At 38.8% G+C, this 23,106-nt stretch overlaps 1 protein-coding gene across 50 annotated transcripts in view; it reads right to left on the bottom strand.

Moving 5' to 3' along the window:
• Nucleotides 1-594: 594 nt before the first annotated feature.
• SOX6 (SRY-box transcription factor 6) overlaps nucleotides 595-23,106 on the bottom strand; it is a 660,184-nt gene continuing 637,672 nt past the window's right edge. For 33 of the 50 annotated variants that reach the window (XM_015114789.3, XM_015114788.3, XM_077963235.1 and 30 more), the window contains 3 exons: nucleotides 21,973-22,206; nucleotides 19,167-19,383; nucleotides 4,359-7,245 (listed from right to left, as the gene is read on the bottom strand). In XM_015114789.3, the coding sequence (XP_014970275.1) occupies nucleotides 6,942-7,245; nucleotides 19,167-19,383; nucleotides 21,973-22,206 (755 nt within the window). In that variant the 3' untranslated portion in view covers nucleotides 4,359-6,941. Of the gene's footprint in view, nucleotides 7,246-19,166; nucleotides 19,384-21,972; nucleotides 22,207-23,106 lie in introns of all 50 variants that reach the window. The other 17 variants (XM_077963255.1, XM_077963254.1, XM_077963265.1 and 14 more) reach the window with 3 other exon arrangements.

Raw genomic sequence — 23,106 nt, 5'->3', positions numbered from 1 at the left:
ACATTTTAGAAGCTGATATCACTGGGAACCGAGTTTCACTCTGGATGCAACTCATTGCTGGACAAAAAGATGGGCTCTTTCTTCTCTGAAGCAGAAGGTACTGAGTAATCAGCCAACTACTGCCAACCACAGTGGAGGGAAAGGTTCCATAAGTGCAGCATTTTCCACTCTTGGCTGCTAGGCCTGCAGAAGGTGGTGTCAGATGAGAGGCTGGCCCTTGAGAGTTGTTCATACTCCAAAAGGTTCTAAGCTGTTTCACTCAGATGAAGAAGTCAGGTAAAGAGGCAATTTCAATGCCATGCTCTCTCATCTTCTCGACAAAAATCCACCTTGTGTCCCGTTCCTCCCTTCTAAATCCACAAGTATTTCCTGCTGCAGCCGGGTGTGCTCCACAATGAAAAGAGCAGACAAATCTTTCCAGGCTAAGGGGTTCCATGGCTTTCGGAGACCTACCTTTGGGCCAGGCAGAAGCAATGACGGAGGGTAGGAGAGCTCTGCAGGCTCCAGCAGCAAGAGGGTGGCACATTCAGGACTGGCTGGGGCTCCGTGGTGGGGACACTTGGCAGGGCACAGACAAGGCCATACACAGACGTCATAAAACAAAATTTATCTTTAATTTGTAAGTGTCAACAGCAGTACAAAAGATGGAGTGATGACAACTAGATTAGGGTAGAGAGGACAGTCTTGAGGTAAATGAGCATAAATAGGCAGTTCTTATAGACACTCCCCTTAGGGGCCTGAGCCCCATCACGGCATATACATTATCACCCAAAGATGGCATGTTGAACATATCAGGAAAGCACCTTGTGCAAAAAGGAAAAAAAAAGTAGCTAAGGTGCCAACATACACCAGGATAGATAAAGACAGTGTGTCTTTCAATTTGTCTTTTCCCTTAATTATGAGGCAGAGGAGGGGAAGACTTTGAAAAGTACCACTGAAAGATTATTCAATGTTGAGCTTTATCTCACGTCAATACTGCACAACGAAATCCAAGAAGTTTGTGTATGCAACAAAGCTAAGAACAATGATTCATTCTTGTAAATTTGAAGAGATTTTTTTTCCCATTTCTTTAATCTTTAGCAAACTTTTTATTATTATTATTATCAAGAGGAGAGTGTGAGAAAGATGTGATGGCAACCCTTAAGGTCATTTAAAAACTTTACACTGGACTGTACAAGATTTTTTTTTGATAAACTATTTACATTTTCAGACTTTCAAACATATTCAAAGCAGCAATAGACACTAGTTTTTATGTTTTTTTCTTTTTTTCTAATTGCCCAAATAGTTACCAGCCATGGGCCAAGTAGGTACCTGCATTATACATAGAATTTCTACAAAGAAAATCTGCAGTTAAAATTTTGCTCCAGGATGTATTAAATGCCCTTAGCAATTCAAGGGCCACACCCAGTGTTGCTATAGGAACCAAAGCACAGTACCTTGACAACAGAGTTGCAGTTGTCCCAACAGCCCTACACAAACTTTACACTTTGAAACAGCAGCCAGCATGTCAGTCCAGCATGTCAGTGAATTGTGCTGATTAAATTAACATAGAATACAATTTCACAATATACATCACAAACAAATTACAACGTAGGGGGAAATAAAAGAGTTACAGTAAGATAAGTTATGTAGTAACAGCTTATAAGCTTGTCTAAGGTAATAAAAATTTTACATGGCAAATACAATAATGAATGAACATAAATGCTAAGCATTCTAATTTGCTACAAGCTGGAGGAGGGTACAATAAAGACTGCACTTTCAAAAAAGCAAAAACACATATGACAAAGGAAGACAAAGGGAGAATGCACATGAGCAGGCCTGCAATGTGCAGCATACAAAACAGTTAAATATTTGCACATTCCCCATACTCCAAGAGCACCAGCACTGAGGCCTCACTTTATGCTTGTGGTTCTTCAGGAATAAGAATCTACTGAGCAAGATATGTCACTGAGTTTTCTTCAAGCGTTCATATTGCCACGGACACTGATTAGCAGAGTATGTGCATTAAGCATTACCTTTCTGCCCCCATCCCGCCCACCCTTACCTCTGCCCCAAAGGTACCAGCATTCCAAATACTTGTTCATGAGTTTTTGGAAAGCAATCTGTCCCCAACGGGAAAGACAGAATGGGGATGAAAAGGAAATGTGTTTGCATATCAATACTTCAATGATATTAATACAGGGGAACGCTCAATAGGATATGGCATCAGAAACAGAACATCGTCGGCAGGAATAACAGACAGAAGTTGTTTATTAGGGAAGAAAACATGTCAGGGAGCAGATGACTTAAGGAAATGATGCAAGTGCTTTTGTGAAAGGACAAATGAGGTCATACAATATTATTATACTTTGAGAAGTGAGCTTAAGTGCCAACTCAATTCTTAGACAAACGTGTACACAGGCAGGGCTACAGCAACTATTTTTGTCATTTTCTCATTAAAAAGGAAGACCCAGTAACAATTTCAATACATTCCTCTAGCTGCATTTATTTGCAGTTGTTGGCACTTGGTACAGGACTTCTCACGTGATTTAAAATTACTAAGTGATTCTTTTTCCTCTCCCTAATGAGTTGGTAGAGGTCAATTCTTTGCAAAACGAGTAAATTGAGAGAAGCAGCCTCAGCTGTGCTGTTCAAGTGACCCGGCTGCCTTCCTACTGAGGGTAAATGGGCTTTCCCAAAACAATCCCTGCTTTCAGCTAGTGCCTGTGCTCCTGGCTGAGGAGGGTGTGCTCCGAAGAAGCAGCCTGGCTTCGGAAAGAAAAGAAAGCAGCCTTTAATTTCAGCCCTAGAGTGATCACGCCCTTTTCAAACACCCTCAGGCTCCTGTGGGGCTAATGTTCAGGGGAGGCCAGAATTCGACAAGCTCAATAGCACTGTGAGCCCACACCTGAATTTAGAACTTGGCCTGGGCTTTGGTGTCAGGACCCTGGCAAATCAAATCAGGCCTAAGGACAAGGCTGGAGAGTATCAAATACCTAACGAAGCAAACTGATGTGCTTCTAAAAGGCTGAGCTGGATATGTGTGAAAACAACAAAGCTTCCGTACCTTCCTGGAAAAGACACTGCTTCATATCTGCCAATGAAATAGACAAGTTGTCAGCCTGGCAGCTCATATCTGCAAAGCGACCTTTTGTTTCTCTCTCCCTTCCTTCTTTTTTCCTTTCTTCCTTCTTTACTCCTTTTCCTTCCATTCCATATGGCTTTTTTTTTTTTTTTTTTGTAGGAGAGGATTGTCTGGCAGTGTCCCAATTCTAAGTGACAAGGAGAACCCTGACCCTGTAAGTTCTTTAACAAAATGGAGATAATTTTTATCTTTGATTTGAAGATACTATGAAATAGGGAGCACCGCAAAAACAAAGTTGCTTAACATTCTTGAATCTAAACTGACATGGTGGGACTTTTATTAATGGCCAGTCTCAGAGGTGGATTTTTGCCTTTGTAATGGCATTCATGTTTCTTGCTATTAAATGGTCACAGAAGTATCTTAGAAGATTTATGTGGACTCACAAAGCAAACTGTCTCCTAACCGTAGCGGAAATTTAGTATGTCCAATCATCAACTTTCTGTAAGAAAAAAGGGAAATGTCTGGATCTGTGGACAGTGGATTCTGAACTGCATGAGAACCCTGGTGAAGCATTTTGCTGTCCCAGCTGCAGGCCGAACACTGCTCTCTCACTCACTGTGGCTGATAACTCACTACCCCGAGAGGCACAGTGACTCATCAACTTTCAGTTTGGACCAACATCTATGGATAGAGAACAAAAAGGAAATACATAACTTATATCTCACTAAGTATTCATGAACCAAAAATAAATTCTATTTCTATGTTATATTTACACATTCAAAAAATCTAAAATGAGATGGTAAAGTCATAAAAACTTTGTTTAAGCCCCACTGAAAATAAAATGAAGTGATCCCTATGATTGTCATTCTTAATTTCCATGAATATTTAGAGCCAAACTTGGCTAATAAATAAACTGCTTATACACAAAATTTAGATTCAGATACAGCATTACTGTTTGATCCAATGAAAGAGGCGTTTACAATCAGATCATTCCTGAATAGCCTTTCATTTTTAAGAACATGGCTAAAAGTAACTGAACCCCAGTACTGAGGCAGAGCTGGAGCTAAAACAAAGTGTTCATACACACATGTATTTTGCATAAATAAATGAAATAACAAGACATAAAAATGACTCAAATCCGGCAACTGTGAGGCAAGCCCACACGAGTCGAAACAGATGACTTTTGTTCATGTAGTTTTCGTACAACAGTTTCACATTAGTCAGAAGTGATAAAAAATACCATTTATATCCAGTGCTTATAACACTTACGAAACAACATCTGTGAGTGTGTGTGTTTTTTTTTTTTTTTTTTTTTACTTACTACGAGCAAAATCAAGTTTCAGTCCTAAAGAACAGTCCTTTGTTCTCCACCAGCCCAGAATATTATTTTGGCATGGTCATAAAAACAAACAAAATTAACCTACTACGCTAAATGTTTGCCTTTGTGCAAAATTAATTACATACAATACAATGCTAGCCATACAACACTCTACCAATGCAACAAAATAAGAAAGAAGTGAGAGAGAGCAAAAGCAAAAGCCAAAAAGAAAGAAAAAAAAACCACAAGAGTGAACTGAGGAGGAGAGGTATATAATCAAAGAAATCAGTAAGACAATAATAAATACTCATTTTTTGAGAAAAAAATGACCTCCTCCTCATTTGAAATAAATGTACAAAAACAAATTTCAAATCCCCAACCAACATGAATAACAAAGCGTTCCTATCAGTACCTTAATCAGCTTATAGAGAGCACTCCCAGCTAATGGAATAGCTGGTAATTTCTTGGCTAGACCTGTTTATTGCTATTAGGCCTTGAGCACTCTTAAATAAATATGAAGGTACACTATTTTCTTCCAAGTGACAAAATGGCTCAAGAAATCTGATGGGGCCGTTCCTATGTCCTGGTGATCAGATTCTGGGTTGTCCCATGAGGTGAACTATCCCATTCACTGACATTCTCCCACTAAACCTCTCTGGGTGAAGACCCCCGATAGGCAACCTGTCCTGGTTTCAGGAAGCGCAAAATGGCATGGCAGAACTCCCTGTAGTTAGGAGATGAAGAATAAAACCTCACTGCTTCCCACCCCAGCAGCATGTCTCCAAAGAAATCCTTGTGTGACAAGTGCAGTTCATCTTGTTCACACGTAGGCATGTCCCCATGTGGCCACAGATAGAGAGTCAGCCAGAGGAACTCATCTGCTGCCCCCGGAGCTATCTGTTCCCCAGAGTTAACAGTAGGAACATCCCATATAGGGAATGTATTCCCCTCCTTCTCCTCCCTTATGGTTTTCTTTCATTCTCTAGATGTATCACGACTATTTGCCACCATCTTTGTTCTGAGGCTGTCATGTGGCTTTTTGCATCCTGGGGATTTTGCAATGAACTCCCTGGATGTGCCAGCTGGGACAAGGCAACTCAGTGTAAAGATGCCAGCCCATGACAGCTTCACTGAGATTCCTGCATGGCCCACAAGCCTTGGGCTTCAGGTTTGGCCACAGGCCTCTCCTGCCTGGCAGTCACCACTGTTGACCCTTGCTGCTGAATGGAATTCAGGGGGAAATGCCACTGATGCAGACCCTACCACTTGTGAACTGAATTAGGGGAAAATTCTGGAAAAAGACTTGAGGTCACAGTGAACCTCAGGGGCATACCTGTTTAAGTGTAAGACTATATACCTATATCCCAATACACAGCCCTGCAGCCAGATATATACTCATGATTAAAAACAATAATAGGTTTTTAATAATATCTTGGTTTCAGAAATGCTTCCAGGCGTTCTGGGGACATAAAATCACTATGTACACAGGAGAAGGAGGTGAAAAGGACTGAAAAGTTCTTTGGGGAAGGAAGGTGAAAAAAAAGAATTATTAAATTAATGCCACCAACAATTTTAAAAAAATAAATAGTAAGTGGACCCTTGACATTCTGGAATGAATAAATTATTTAAGAGAAAATGTGTTAAGACTGAATGTCAGGGTTAAAGGCAAAGGGATAATGGATGTAGTGAGAGGTGGTCTCAGGCAGAGAAGACCACTCGGTCGATATCTGGTGTGGCGGTCGCTCTGGTGTGTGTACATCATACCACATCACACACTGATGGCACGTCAACAGGCAAACACAATTGGGTCCATGCACTGTGGCAAACTTGTTCATTCCTTACAATATCTTGTCTCCAGATTCCTGAGTACTTTACCATTTTCTGGAAAAAAATATTGGTTTGCTATTTTATTTTAAGATGCCAAAGATTGTCTAAGACTTTGCAGTGTCTCCTTTAAGACTTTCAAAATATTAAGATTCAAAAGTTATGAAAAAGTTTGGCACATTCAAAGTTTAACTCTACACATGGAAAATTGGAATTCCGAGGCCTTTTGAATATGCTCTACATGCAGCTGCACACGCCGTGGACTTGTTCTGTTTCACAATATGAAATCCTCAGTTGTTTTCTAAAATAATTCAGAATAAAAACACATTCACAACCTGTAGGCCGGCACAGCATACCTGAGTGAGAATGTTTAACCCCATCTAAAACAGTAACTTAAACCTTTATCAACATCCAAAAGAAAAAAAAAGTAAGACAAAAATATAAGACTTGTAAGACATCTACGGGTTGAGATAAGTTTCAAGTCCTGGTGTCTCATATTTAATATGTCTTCACCTAAATTAAAAAAAAACAACAACAACAATAACAATAACGACAAAAAACTCAAGTTCATGAAAAATCAGGGAAAACTTAATCTGTCTCACACTTTATGAAACAATTAAGACCATTCTGCTGATGTAATTGTGGAGCCACAAATGCATGCGGGCTCTTTAATAACTTTTTGTTGGGGACCGGGGTGAAATGTCAGAGTACTTTAATTCAGCAAACAAAAACTCCTCAGTTGGCACTGACAGCCTCCGGGGCTTCATTTTCACTGCTATAGTCTGATTTGGGGTCATCTTCATAGTCATCATACATTTCCATTTCATCCTCTCCATTAATCATTTCATTTCCAGCTAGGCTTCCGCCATCTGTCTTCATACCATAAGTGCTCTGGATGACCGGGAGGCTGGGCTCCGGGCTGGCCGAGGTGCTAGAGCAGTCAGATGTCATCTGAGGCGATGGTGTGGTAGTTGCCATAGTGATAGCACCAGGATACACAACACCTGTTCCTGTGGTGATTGGAATCTGAGGCTGTTGCCTATATAGATTCAAAAAACAAAATCAGACAAGGGAGAAATATCTGTATATGTGCTATGTCTGGCACTGGAATTTACCCCCTACACTTTCCAAAGGGAGCCCTAAATAAATGTTAAATAACATTCTAAGCAAATAAAATGTGACAAAGTTGTTCCCTGGAGGAGTCCTGAAAATCTCCTTGATGCTATGTTAAGGGTTAAACAATATGATGGAGCAATTTACTGACGATTTTGCAACATAAAGGCAGGGTTCTTTCAACTTGGTAAATATGCAAAACTTGGATAACACCTGGCATTAGGAACAAATGATGTAGTGAATTCCGCAAAGTTACATGTGAGATAATTTTTGAAGATCTCCCAGCACATTTTGAAAATTAGACTAGTGGCATGAAACATATTATAATGACACTATTAAGCAGGTTTGTGTCTTCACCTTGGTTTGAGAACTGTATAAATCGAGAAGAGAAGGAACCTAGCATGTCCCAAAGAGTGAGATTTAGCAAAGCATCTATTTGTTATTCATGTAAATGTCTACATATTTCCATGGCTGAACTTGTTAGGAAGAATCCCTGTGGAAGGATCATCTTGGATGTCATTACTGCTGAGGCCCTGGGCTGGAACTGGGGCTGTGATTAAGAGAGTCGAGAGTAAAGAGCAGTGAGAGCTCTGCAACTCAACAGAGTAGAGTTGCAGAGTAGACACCAGATATGCTGCCTCACTCTAGATGCCAGAGGGTGGCAAGGCCTGGACACCAGTTCACTCCTCCATAATGTTAGCCTAGTTTAAATAAACTTAACAGATCCTTTGTGGAGGTCAATCTCTTCCTGCAGGGAGACATGACTACTGTCTCTCAACTTCACTTAGGGCATTATAACTGGTACACAGGAATGAAAGATCCAACTAACTCAGAGAGAGACTGTGGCTAAAATATTATTTTCACATATGCAATATTCACCAGAAGTTTCTCAATCTTTTATGGATCGTAAATTATAGTCAAAATTTGTTTCAAATGGTCAATGTAACTATCCTTTTGGAGCCTCAATTTCCACATATTTATAAAAGCCAGGGTTAGGGAAGTTCTGGAAGGTCCTTCCACTTTTTGTACTCATGACTTCAGGTCAATTATCACTTGGACAATTCTTACTCACCCTACACATTATCACTGAAACTTTCTATCCATCTCACTTAAACAGGAAAATACCCTGAATCTATGAAGAAGTAGCTTAGCTACTTGCCATTCTTTGACATGTCCAGAGGAACATAATTTTCTCACAAAGACCTCCACGCCCTCCAGCCTGGCAGAGGGAGAAGGGATGGAGATGGTTTAGAAACACGATGTGAGATATCTCTTCACGCTGAATTTAGCAACCTCTTTTAATCACCACAAGGCATATCATATCCCTAACATAACATATAAAATATTTTCAGGTATACCAACTCACCCAATTAACATCATGACCCCATAAGTTACTATTTTTTCCATTTCCAGATGAAGAAAACCAGACCTTGCTTCAAGCCCTGCATTCAATAACCAGCAGAGCCAGAATGTGAATCTAAGCCATTGGCTGACTTGAATCCTATCACTCTTTCCTTTATAGATATTCAATCTACAGATACACTAAGCTCACTGTATATCATAAAAATGCCTGACTTCTATGGAGACTGTCAGCACCTAGCTGACACTAAGCACTTGACATGGATCCAGTTTTTATGATTCTCATGGTGAGTTTTTTGGTTGCCTGAAGGAAACAGATAATAGAGGAATCTAAATCGATGTATAGAAGCATCATATAGAATATTAGTTTCCCTCTTATTGAATCAAATTTTAAAACAGTATACTTCTGGCTTCCTAAGTTTTGGGCAAATTAACACAAATTAAATTTTATGCTAACCTTACCAAGATATTGAATGCCTCATTAATTTTTTTTACTGAATTTGAATAACTGGGATAAAATATTTTTGCCTTAATCACATTATGAGTGTAGAGTGAAAGCTTTTACTGCAATGTTAACCCATTTTACAGATTTCCCAATTTGGCAAGCTGATCTATAATATAAACTCTGCGTAAAAACAAACTATCAAATGATTCATTTTCTTTTCACAAAGAATAGATGGTCACTTTTTGCAATATTTTTATCTATATCTGATATAGATATAGAATATCTATGTCAACAGGTCTACTGAATAAATTTAAATTGAGTTCATATTATGCACTGGGAACTATATTTAGGTGTTTTTACATTATCTTCTTGAATCCTCATAATAAGCCAGAGAGTTAGGTATCATTTTCCCTCTTTTACACATGAAGTGACCAATTAAGTTTCAGAAAATTCAAGCTGTTTGTTCAAGGCCATGCAAGTACCATAATCAGGAGTTGAACCTTCACTGTGTCACAAATTCTCTAGTATATATCGAGATCAGGGCGAGAAAAGGAAGCTCACACTATCAGAAAAATCCTTAGCAATTTAAATCGGAATTGAAATCTTCTACACTGGGCTCCACATAGTTCAGAGTATTTGGACTTTAAGCTGGTAATGGAATGCTAAAAATAAATAAACAAGCAAATAAAACATCTGTACAATTTCTTTCTAGAGTGAGAGTGAGACACATAATATTCAAAAGCCTAGTCCTGGGAGTGGAGAGATAGATATGGCTGTTTTAAGCCCCCAGACAACGCTAAAAGCCAGTGAGGGTAAAAACCCAGGGGTTACTCCCCACCTGGAGGAAATGAAGGGAGTCCAGCTCTGGTAAGGTTTTCACATTCACATACAACTGTTCGAGGTTGTACATAAATGCTAGAGTGAGAACTTATTCCTGTGAGAGATGATTTTTGACTCTCCAAGCCTTCTGGGAAGAAGGTTATGTGGTATGGTGCAAAGAGCTCAGATTTTGGAGTCAGATTGGCTTGGGTTTAAATCCCAGCTGCACCAGTTACTGGCTGTGTGATCTTGGGCAGGCTAATTATTATCACCGACATTGCCTCTCCTCATCTATAAATTAGAACAATCACATTTGACAGGACTGTGAAGATTAAGGAAGAACATATATGCAAAGCATTGCATTACAGAGTAGATGAAAATGTTAATTCCCTTTCCTTTCCTCCTTTGGGAAGCTGGTGTAAACCTCACAGAGCGCAAGCATGTCCTAGGTCTGGGGGAGCACCAAGAAAATGACAAGGTAATTCTCTGGACTCTCCATGAGTGCCAGCCCACAGGAGCCATTTGGAATTGGCAGTTAATTGTAAAACAATACTCTAGTTCACAAGCCTGGCCAGGAGAGGATTTCCTCTTTATCGCAGAACGTAGAGAAGGGCATCTGAGATGGGAAAATGTTGACATCTTCTAAGAAATGTTTAAAAACGAAAAAGTACCCAAAGAATAACATTTGGTACTGTATAACCCTTTCTCTAACCCTAAGTCCCTCCTTTCTCTAATTTATGAAATATTTCCATTATACCCTCTGGAACTCAACTGTCAGTCCTTACTGACTCACCTTCTTGCTCTAACTGAAACTTGGCTCTCTCTCTAGGCCATGAGTCTCCCTAAGGGCCTTGGAAGAGTTGGTTATTTGCTTTCCATGCCCCTCACATGAATGGGTCTGGAGGTGGGGTAGTTCCCTTCTTAGCTCCTCATTGCCTCTTCCAACCTACTTTTTAATCCCTCCATCCTAAAAATCTCATCTTTGAATCTCATGTCACCAGACTATGTCACCCACTCATACCTTTATCTACCTACTGTCTGATCAGTCCCCCTCATTCCTAAAAGACGTTAGCTCCTGGCTCACTGTTGCTGTCTCTTCAACATAACCTCTGCCATGATTCTTGATGACTTTGCTATCTCTGTAGATGTTCATTCTAACACCTGGCTATCTCAGTGTGACCTCCCCTCCACTGTGATAATCTGGGTCCCTCCCTATCTTAGTTGCTTGCTCTTTTGTCATACAGTGGACCTTGTCTTTTTCATCTGTCACTCCTCCCTAATCTCAATTTTAAATATCCCACTCTGTAACCACCACACCTTATTTTTCTAGTTTTCTCCCTCTAGTACCCAGTTTATGATTTCACTCCCCATTCCCTCTGAGGAGCTACGGTTTCCTGACCCTTCAACCCACCTTCACTGCCCTCAGTTACTTGAGCCTCTCCCTGCTTGTGCCCCCACTTACCTCTTTACCCAGTTCCAATTCCATGGTTACTCACTCCCTCGCAGACACTCTTCATTCTCTTACATAGCAAAACTCCAACTTTAGTTCAGTCTCTGCCTACTCTTCTGTTTAGCCACACAGCTGAACTTGGCTGGAGAAAATACGCTGCCATACTTACTAGTCTCTAAATTTACAATCCTGTACTTCAAACAGGACTCTGGTGCTGTTCAGCCATCATATTGCACGTTGTCCTAGCCCACTCCTTCTTTTAGCCTCCTAGACAATTACTTCCTACCTTCTTAACTTTCCTCAAATATCCAACTTCTTCTCCCCCTTTCTCACTCGAAGCTAATGGCCTGGCTTTCCATTTCATGGAGAAATTAGAAGCAATCAGAAGAAACTTTTCACAAACTCCCACTGTCACATTGACAGGCCTCCCTGTATCTGTGCCCCATTCTCTGCCCGCCTTCCCATATTTTGAATCAGCTCATAATCCAATATAAGGCTAACCCCTCTGCTTGTGCACTGAAACTATCTGTTCTTGTTTGCTAAAGATATCTCTCCAACAATTGTCTCTACCATCTGAATCATTGATTCTGTATAGAATTCCCAGCAAACATGCTATAATCACTCATACCATAAAAAACAAAACCAAAAATCTCTCTCTTGGCACATGTCCCCCTCCAGCTCTTGCTCCATTTCTTTGATGTCCTTTAAAGCAAAACTCTTTAAAAAGTTGTCTTTCTTCATTTCTTCTACTCAATTCTTTCTTAAACCCACTTCAATCACTCCCAGTATGCCACTGAAACAGAGCTTATGAAGGTCACACCATCAATAATCTTCATATTGTTAAATCCAAAAGTCAGTTCTTGGTCCTCATGTTACCCAGATCTATAACACAGGCAGCATTTGATATAGTTGATCATTTTCTCCTTGCTGAAACATTTTATTCACTTGTTGTCTCAGATGCCGCACCCTCCTGGTCTTCCTCCTATCTCATTGGCTGCTCCTTCTAAGTTCCCATCTCCCTGCCATCTAAGCACCGAAGTGCCCATGGATTCAGTCCTTGGACTTCTTCTCTTCTCTATCTAAATTTATTCCCTTGGTGATTTCATCTAATTCCATGGCTTTAAATATTATCTATATGCTGACAACTTCCCAATTTATATCTCCAGAAAGCCTCTCGCTCCTAAATTCTAGACTCATATATATATATATATATATATATATATATATATATATATATATATATATATATAACTGCTTATTTGATTTGGATGTCTAAGTGCTGTCTCAATCTCATAGGTGCAAAACTTAAAGTCCTCATCATTCTCCCACATACCTGCCCCTCTCATGGCCATCCTATTCTCGGTTAATGATTACTTCGTGCTTCCAGCTGAATAAGCCAATCTATGGTAACTGTATTTCTTTCAAACCCTGTATCCAATTGATCAGCAAATCCTATTGTTTCTTCTTCAGGAACACATCTAGAACCCATCTACTTCTTACCACCTCCACCCCTACAAACCTGGAACAAACCACCATCAACTCCAATCTGGTTTATTGTAAGAGACTGGCTTCCTTGCTACAGGCCATTCTCCTTCAGAAAATTCTCAACATAGCAGATAGCGTGATCCTTTAAAAACCTAAGTCATATGAAAGCATTCTTCTGCTTAAAACTCATCAATGCCTTTCTATCTCACTCAGGGTCAAATACAAAGTCTTCACAATGTCTTACAAGTCTTTTCATAACTTGGCTCCTTGTTACGAAGACTATGGCTTACAAGTCTTTTCTATTACTCTTCCTACCTACTCACTTTGCTCCTGTCATTCTGGTCTCTTTATTTCTTCTTGGAACAAACTAGGCACAATCTTTCCTCAAAACCTTTGCAGTTGCTGTTCTCTCTGCCTACATTTCCCAGATATCTGCACAGCTTGCTCCCTTACCTACTCAGGCCTTTGCTCAAATGTTGCCTTCTCAGTGAGGTTTTCCATGACCACCCTATTTAAAATTGCACCCTATATGCTGAAACTTCCTACCCTTTTCCTTACTTTACTTTGTTTAAGGCACTTCTCACTATTATTTATTTATTTATTTGTTTTTTGTTTGACTTCTATCACTAGAATATAAGCTTCAAGAGACAAAAATTTTCACTGACATAGTTCCAGAACTCAGACTGCTTGTAACATAGGAGGAACCCAGTAAATATCTGTTAAATATATAGGATGAATGAATGAATGAATGAGAGAAAAACAAATGAAAATCCTAGGTAATCTATTCCAGGGAAGAAAAGATGTAATAAGAATAGCTGTATGAAAATAACCATCTTTAGATACTTAAATAAAGGGAAGATTTGCTCTAGGAGACACGAAAGAAGATTAGAACCAACCTGCAAAGTAGCAGGAAGGCAGATTATGGCTTAGTTAACAGAAAAGAAAACTTGCTAGAATTAGGAAATGTTCCACAAAGGAACTAGCTCCCTTGGGAAGCAGTGAGCTCTCTACCCCTGGAAGAGTTCAAGTAGAACTTAGGGAAGACTCCTACAATGGTTTAAAGTATATAACATCTGAGGCCCCTTCTATGTTGCAACTAATTCTGTGGATGCAAAATCAGAAGCTAACCATCATGCTGATCTTGCTCTCTTATTATCATTATCAGCATAAAGAGAGACTAAAAAACAACTAACTGTGCATAGCTAATTACAGTGTTGTGCCATGTCTTGTGTGTGTATGTGTGTGTATAACACACTATTATATGCTAATCTATTCATATATGTATCTGGCTTCCCCAACTATAGAATTTTCTGAAACTCATGTGTACAGAAATAAGGCCTCATGTACCATATTAATATAGCAAAGTGTTGGACACATAGCTGGTTTCAAAGAGGCCCTTACCAATTGACTAACAAATCAATGAACAAAGTAAGAAATCCAGCCAGCAGGCTCAAGCTTTGTCTATCAGAAATTACTTTCCTAAAAAGCATTTTTTCCTTCCTTTATAGATCAATTTCAAAGTCAAAATTCAAACACTGCAGATTTCACAAACAGGAATAGCTGGCAGGTATTGGGCTTTGCAAATAATGAATGTGCACATCAAAACAACATTTGTGGATGTTTGTAAAAGTATATACATGAGTTTATATGAACAGAGATACTTAAGAACCCTTCCTCCCAGTCTAAGTAAAGAGTAAAACCTGGCCCTGATAGAGCCCACCATTGCTACATGACTTCAAAATTACAGGAATATTTCTGGAGTGTAATCTAGCTTTGCCAATTACAAAGTAACTACATATTTATGCTGGCAAAGCCCCATTGTTTGCTGACCCTTCAGACCCTTCAAAGTGTATAAACAAAGACAAGGAAGTTTGTTTCATTAGGAGATAAGCCTATACGTCACATATCTCTATAGCTGATATTGCAGGAAGGAACAGAAATAATATTAATCTGTTCACTTTACCTACTGAATGTTCTAATCCAGGGTCTTTACATGAGGACAATACTTAAAAGAGCATGGCTAATCTATGCTAACGTAATTGTATTTTATAAGTGTCTTAAGTAGGATTGATTCAACCTCTTTAAAATTAAGATTAAAATGGCAAATGTTCAAATCACTTATAGTACAAGGCACTAAAATAATTATTTTAATATAACATAGAATATATACTTGGCACACAGTATTATTTTTCTAGAATAATAATATTTACTTGAATTTAAAGCTTTTCATATGCCAGGCAATGTTCTAAGCACTTTACAAATAGTAAGTTACTCAGTCTTCAAGAAGAGTCCTGCATATGTCATTGGTATTGTCATTCGCATTCTACATATGAGGAAACTGGGGTAGAGAGGAATAAATGTTTCCCAAGGGCAAGGGGAGAGTTCAGATGGATAAAGACTGCCATGTATTACTTCCTACAGCCAAGAAGGTGCAGATCTAGTATTTGAGCCAGACTAGTCTGACTCCAGAATTGATGCTCTTAACCACTCCACTATACCGCCTGTGTGTAATATCATGTCCTTACCAATGGCCTTTGGTAAAAGGGACATATGTTTCACATTCACATAAACCTGGTTTATATCTCAGCTCGGTCATTTACTAGCTGTGTGGCCTTAGACAAATTATTTAACATCTCTGAATATTGCATTTTTCAATTGTATAGTGGGAATGATATTCCATATCTTGCAAATTATTTGCAATAATCTGTATAATCCACTCGGCAGAGTACATAGCACACAGTAAGTATTCAATAATTTATCTTTATCATTGCTAAAAAAGTAGCCCCAAATTTAATATTTTATACTAGTTTTATATCAGTATCATGGGGAATTGTTTCCAGGACCCCCCACAGATAACAAAATCTGAGGATGCTCAAGTCCCTTTTATAAAGTGGTGTAGTATTTGCATATAACCTACACACATCCCCCATATACTTTAAACAATCTCATTATTTGTAATAGCTAATACAATATAAATATTATGTAAACACTTTTTATACTGAATTGTTTAGGAAATAAATGCAAGAAAAAAAAAGTCTGTAGATGTTCCATACAGATGCAAACACTGTAGACCTAACTACATAGTGTACTGTAGCAATAATGTAACATTTTCTGGAATTTTTTAAAAAAATAATTTTGATCCAAAATTGGTTGAATCCACACACATACGGAGGGCTGAATGTACCTGCATAATTCTCTATGAGTTCATAGGTAAATTACCAAATAAGTTTCAAATAAATGGAAGTATATTTGGTACAGTTCTTGGGAAGACATCATTGTAGCTATATGGACCCTAATGAATATTCCCTCTACATTAATAGTACTCTTATCTGGATTGTTACAACATTCCGATACTCTGCAAACTGAAGAGGTTAAAACCAAGGCAAGAGATAACTTTGCTCCATTCCATATTATTGATAAATTCATTTCATAATAGCTAAGTAATAAAAAAAATCTAACTCATCAGCCACAGTTGTGTAGTCAGTAAAATGCATGAAAATGTTGAGCAGTATATGCATTTTTATTGGCTTGAAAGTTATGCACGTCCTTTCAAAATCAGCTATAAAAATTGATCTCACCCCATTCCATCAAGACATCAATAGCAATATTTGAATTTTTGTTTGTTTTTTGCTCAACTCTTGTAATAACCTCATATCTAATAAAGATCAATTTCCAAAGATAAACCTCAGGAAATTAATAATCTATCAACTACAACTACTTAAAAGAGAACAAAAATCCTTAAGCAGAAACGACACCTGGCTCTATGTAGCAAGTATTATCAAAGCTGGGCAGAGAGGAAAATGCTCAGCATTGATATTAAAGAATAAGACATTGTGATCATTGCCTGCTCTTCAGTAGCCCTATTCTGCAGTCTAAAATGATCCTTCCATAAAGGACTGTCCTATACTATCAAGAACAGGATACTTAGTCTCTAAATTTCAAAGCTCTTTTTTATGCACCATATACCACAAGCAGAGACTTCATTTTCTCCAAGTGCTAAGAGCTCTTGCTCAGAGGGCACAGCCACACTCATGACTGCGCACATAGGGCCATGAGGCATATTTTGAGACAAAATGGTAAAGACAGTTCCTCAGTCATTTGGCATGATGAGGGCCAAGACCTGAATTTGAACCTTTGCTCTTTAGCACCTTTCTGTAGCCACAGGAACTCTCTAAAACTCAACTTCTTTATCTTATTTAGAGAAATATGGGACTATATATCTAAAATCCTAGTATACGCTAGATAGTCAATAAATAATAGATGTTATTAAATTGTTTTAGTTTTTTATTTTACATGCATTGGTACATGTTGTGGTATTTTGATCCAGAGCTGTTTTAATGTACCTTTTAGTAAAGGGAACTAAATTCAATAGTATTACTGCAACTCATATTTTCAAATAAGTATTACATCAAGGTATTAAAACAGTACCTTTAGTAGCCTTCCAGACCGGCGAAACAGCCCCGCTATGTATCACTATATACACAAGGAACATGACTGAGGACAAGGGCAGGAATCACAAAAGGTCTCAAACTTAAACTTTTGGATTGTTCAAAAGAGATTATACACAATCTTAGAGGTGTACTAACAGGATTAAAAGAGAATGTTTATCACACAATCTTAAAGTGGACTATGAATTAGTATTTTTCATAAAACCTCTAATTATCATCTGAATAGCCCAATTACACCGCATTGCGCTTTTTAGTGTTAAACGCATTACCTTTAAAATTACAAACATTTATAATATAGAGGAATTTGGTAATCCTATTTTGTCATGTCTTCATTTGTTAACATACTGGGATCTTTTATAATAAAGTGGCTTAAGCTTCTCTCTACCTCTAAAAGGTTCTGCCATGGTATAAAGAAATTCACTGATCATCTGGTGTGATATAAAATATGGTTTTCTGTGATAGGAAATACATATTAAATAGTAATGATAATGCTAGAGTTCACCTTTATTGATATTGTATTAAGCACTATATAAAGTACTTTTAAAAGCGTTGCCTCATTGAATCCTCTCAACAATCATACAAGATAGTTTCTACTATTCGTTTCATTTTACACATGAGAAAACAAAAGTTAGAGAAGTTAAATAACTTGCCCAGATAGATGGCACAGTCAGTATGTGAACCCCAGCAGTCAAACTCCAAAGCCCACGCTCCTCCCCAAAACACTGCAGTGTATTGCACAGATTCATGACCCAGACTACTTTCAATGGCTTTGTTTTCTTATTCTATTTACTATTCCTTTTAAACATATGCTCTGAAACCAACTTTTTGTTCCATGGGGTTACCTCTTGAGTGCCCTTAAAAGTAAATTGCTCTTTACTTCTCCTTTAAGGTATCTCTTTTTCTACCTTCAAGTGAAGCTCTCTTAGTTCCCTGGCACAGCACAGCTCCTCAGTTCTCCTCCAAGTTCACAGCAAATGCAGCTTCCCTCTTGCTTACTCCACTTCTCTCTCTCAAGCTCTTTCCCAAGTGTTTCCCTACTCTGAGTCCAGCCGCTTCAGGTCTGTGCCTCAGATGGCCCTCTGGGTTTGCCACCCTGCTGTGCTTCTAGGTCTAGGTATGTTGGAATCTACAGTTATCTGCATCCCCACTTATCCTGACTACTGTGGTTATGAGGGGCCTCTTTTGAATGCAGACAGCCAGTCAGCCAAGTCGAAATTTATACCAGAAATCTATTACCTAATTTTTAAACAAAATGACATGAAATCAGACTTGAAGATATCAAAAACATGTCTAGTTTCTGATTTAAGCAAGAAAATACACATTGTTACTGCTCCCACCACAGAATAATTTACTGCAACAGGAGTTCTGGATCTTATCCCAAAAATGAGATCCTCTAACCAATGTCAAGGCCAATTATCTTGTGGTAGATCCCACAACAAAAGCAGACTATTGTGATTAGAGTCAGAAGCACCACCCAGAGAAGCTGGAAAGCTTCTGGGGATTTCTTAAGGTTAGTTTTTATTTTTTCTCCCTGTGTGTCTGGTTAAATAAACTACCAGAAACTCTGTGTGTGGGCACTGAGCATCTTAAGTTGGCTTGGGAGACAATGACAGGGGTGATCAGCTGGGAGTGAGCTCTTCCAGGTTTGGCTTGATTTGAGCAAAAGCCATGGTGCGAGGCAGTGCCCCTATGACACAGCAAAGATTCTCATGGCCAAGCCCCTTCAGTATGTCACAACATCCTCTTTCCCTAATCTTCTTCCCAAACATACTGCCAATAGCCATCCTATAGTTACTTACTGCAAAAGAAAAGCCCAGGTGGCTAAATTCAGGAATACTTACCCCACAGTAAAGAACTGCCTCATCTCCTGTCTCCGAGACCTCATCAGTTGCTTATACTCCCCAATCCGAAGCTTTTTGCCATCAACAATGCAGGTGCGTTTCGGTCGGGGTTTGTATTTATAGTTTGGGTACTTCTCTAAGTGGATCTTGCTTAGCCGGGCCTGCTCTTCATAATAAGGTTGCTTCTCCTGGTTGGACATTGATTTCCAGCGAGATCCTATAAATAAAAATAGCCTTAAGTACCCAAGTGGTCAGGGCAACATATTCTAGGCAAACACAACTAGATATACCTTTCCACCACTTCACTCATCTGTGTGCTGGGTGGCTCCAATTACCACATAGCACTGGCTATCCCAACTATACTCTCAGTCTATAGTACAAAGCATATGACACTTTCTCGTATTATTTCTCTCAATAGTTTAAGACTGATGCTACTATACGTTTTAAAATATATCTTTGCTGCTTAAAGATCATCGCCTACACCAAGATCTTTCCCCATCCACCTGCCTATCCTCTCAACAGGGTTAAAAGGCTAAACTTCCTAAGCATACTTTTGAGCATGACAGGATTCTCAGGAAAAGCTTTCTTTGTTCTAGAAATTCAAACATCTCCCAAACTCCAAGTATCTTTAGTGAAACTATCCTTTGACAAGATGTCAGCAGATGTTGAAATCCTTCCATGTATGAAAAGCTACTGTGCACAAGTCTCCCATGGCCTAGGTAATTAAAAAACCTAAGCTCTACTTAAGAAGTTATAGCTTTAGAACCGGAAGGTACCGTTGGAATTATATATACCATTTTCAAGTACTATAAATGTTCATTCAAAGCTGTACCAATAAAAGTACAAAAATTTTTAATATGGTTTATACAGGAAGAAGGATAAGTATTCACTTCTCTAATATTGTTTATAAAGAATTATCTAAACACTTGATGAAGAGGGGATGTGTTTTTTTACATGTATCAAATTGCATTTTTGTGTCTCGTTGGTGAATAAAGCGGTAACAGCTGTGCAGGCTGGATGTTAGCTATTCTTCAGTGGAGATTTTTTGTACATAAACAAATGGAAAAGTTGTACAAATATTCTCTGCAGCCAGCAATATACTGGTCTGCTTTAATAGCACATCCATCCCTGCTCTTTCCTGATTGTTGTGCAAAAGTTGTGTAGAAGGCTTATGCAGATATGCTTCTCTCTGTTCTGCTGGTTTCCAGCAGCTTAAAGCCCCAATTAACAAAGAATTCTTGGTGCTCTTGAAATGCTTGCACTTAAAACTTTACATTTTAATGAATATACTTACTATATTCTTAATAATTTTTTCACAGAATGCACACAAATGATATAGATTCCCCATAGCTGCCAAAATGGAAACAGAGAGGCTCTGTGCCCATCTGAAAGCTTCCTCATATTGCTACTAAAAGGGCAGAAAAATAAGAAAATCTTCAAGTTAGATATAAAACTGTAAGGCCAGAGAAGCACTGATTTTTTTTTTTTTTTTTTTTTTTTATTTTTTAGAATATCGTTTAACTAGAAAAAAAAAAAAAGTATGTCCACGAGGAACATTTTGGTTTGAAAGGTATTTAAATTCAAAAGAATAACATCCCTATGAGTAACTCTGAAGCTCTAAAAATGAAAACCACACTTAATTTTAGTGACATTTAGTATCCATTTTGAAATTAGAAAATCAAAAGAAAAAAAAGAAAAACATATTTTAACATTTCACCACTATTTGATCTTATGTATGTTTTAAATTTTTCTTAGAGGTCACTGCCTCAAAATGCCTCAGAATCAAGTTAAACTATTTATACAGTGACAAAACACGTGTATCTGTGCATGTCCAGATCACTGATATTTACTCAGGTTAAATATTTATTACTTTTGAACAAAACATTTAAAAAATTAAAACCACAGTTTAAGTCTCTAATGTTTTTCAGCTTCTTAAACGGCTTCCTTTGAGATTTTGTCACATCGTGACAGCTTAAGTAGAACAGTGCCTTCTGTGTTTTTCCTTTTTAAAGAGGAAACATGTTGACTGTAATGCTGCATGTTGAATAAAATATGTTTAACATGTTGAGCACAATAATTCCAAACTGTACAATCCGCACTAGGCAAGCTCTACACTAATAGAACAAGGCTTGAGTTTAATCCTGAGAAATAGAGAATCACTCTGGCAATTTGCCACAAACTGGGCCTCTGCCCTGTGGTTCATGTGTTCAGCTCACTGCTATGAAATTTGAACTAGTCTGTCCTGTTAAAATAATTGTAGATTTATTTTACAAGTTTTAAAGTGATCATCAGAGGCACGGTTCTGCACTCCATGAATTTCACACCATTTTGTGTTTCTATTCCTTGATGAATTCTTCCAGTGGGACATAGAAACCCAAGACGCTGAAGCAGAACACTGTAGGGTCTATGAGTACTTCATAGCAACGTATGAATGTAAGAGAACTGCACAGTAAAAAGAGATAAAGCTTGTCTCCATGATTCTTGTTTAGCAGTGACCTCTCAAGAGTTGCTAAATTCACAATATTAACACATACTATAAATAGTTTTGTCTTAAAAATAAGTGTTTAGCCAGTCCTGCCCTGGCACCTGGTGGATATAATAACTCCCAAACCTAAATGCCACGTTATGGGGTGGGGGAGGCAGATGTGATGACGAAGGCTCCTGCGGCAGCTGTCTGACCTTCGTCTAACTTGTGCCCGCCACAGTCTCCCTTAGGATCCTAGTTATGCCCCTGCTTCCCACCCTGGTGGCACTCATGGGACTCGCGGGGGGAGAAGATCAACTTTAGCTGCGCTGCTGCACTTACCTAAGATTTTGCTAATGTTGGAGTTATGCATGTCGGGGAAGGCCTGAAGGATTTTCCTCCTCTCATCCTTTGCCCAAACCATGAATGCATTCATTGGTCGCTTGATGTGTGGCTCGCTGCTGGCACGGCCGCGGGCGTCCCTGTAGACTCGTGCTTCAGCCACAGTGGCACCTCCTGTTGGCCAACAATAATACTGCTGTAGTTTAGCTGCAGAGCCATTCATTGCTTTACTTCCTGTAACGTCAGGGCAGGAAGAAGAAGATTAATGGAAAGTGTTATTTTGTGGATAATGTCACACAGCTTGCCACCTGGGTCAGCTGTTTTCCCCAGGTCCTCCTCTTCTTTTCTAAGTGACTTCTTGGAAGTAGAAGGCAGGTTCAAAGGACAGTTCTACAGGCTCTTCTGATGTAGCCCTCAAAGGCACACTAAGAATTAATTTTGTGTGTGTTTTATACACCCTACCACATTTACTACAATAAATGGAAGGTGATTATAGAGCAATGAATGACATTACCTTATGGCAAACTTTCCTGCTGTAATTCCTTTCTTCAAAAGCATGCTATTACCAGTCATTTTAGACTCATTTGCCCCAGATCACAACCACTCTATATGTTTCCCCCAAATAGAATTGTTTTTCACAATATTGTGTTCACCTGTGCTCTTCTCACTGCCTAGAAGACCCTTCTCCTACTCCTTCATGCTAAATCCCATTCATCCTTCAATGCTGACATGTTTCATGATTGAATGAATTAATTCTATGAAAAACATTAATTGAGCAATTACTATAACCTAGGTTTTATGCCAGGTGCTAAGGAGACCATGGTAAATAAAACAGCCCCTGCTTCTAAGGAGCTCACAGTTCAGAGTAAGGATAGACAATGATAACAAAGAGGGTAAGAGGTGCTACTATACTGACGTTAACAGGGCACCGAAAGAGCACCAGACAGAATGGTCAGCTAGCACTTCCTAGGAGATGAGATGTCTAAACTGAGTCTTCAAGGATGAATAGGAATCAGCAAGTGAGAGGGAGAGGAAGTAAAGTCCGATGGGAAGGGTAATTCAGGCTAAAGGAACAGAATTTGCAATGATGCTCCCCAGGCTGCACTCAGTCCTCCTGCTTTCAGGAGACATGCC

The sequence above is a fragment of the Macaca mulatta genome, chromosome 14 (genome assembly GCF_049350105.2).
Source record: "Macaca mulatta isolate MMU2019108-1 chromosome 14, T2T-MMU8v2.0, whole genome shotgun sequence".
Classification (NCBI taxonomy): Eukaryota; Metazoa; Chordata; class Mammalia; order Primates; family Cercopithecidae; genus Macaca; species Macaca mulatta.
This window is presented reverse-complemented; position numbering and strand designations above follow the sequence as displayed.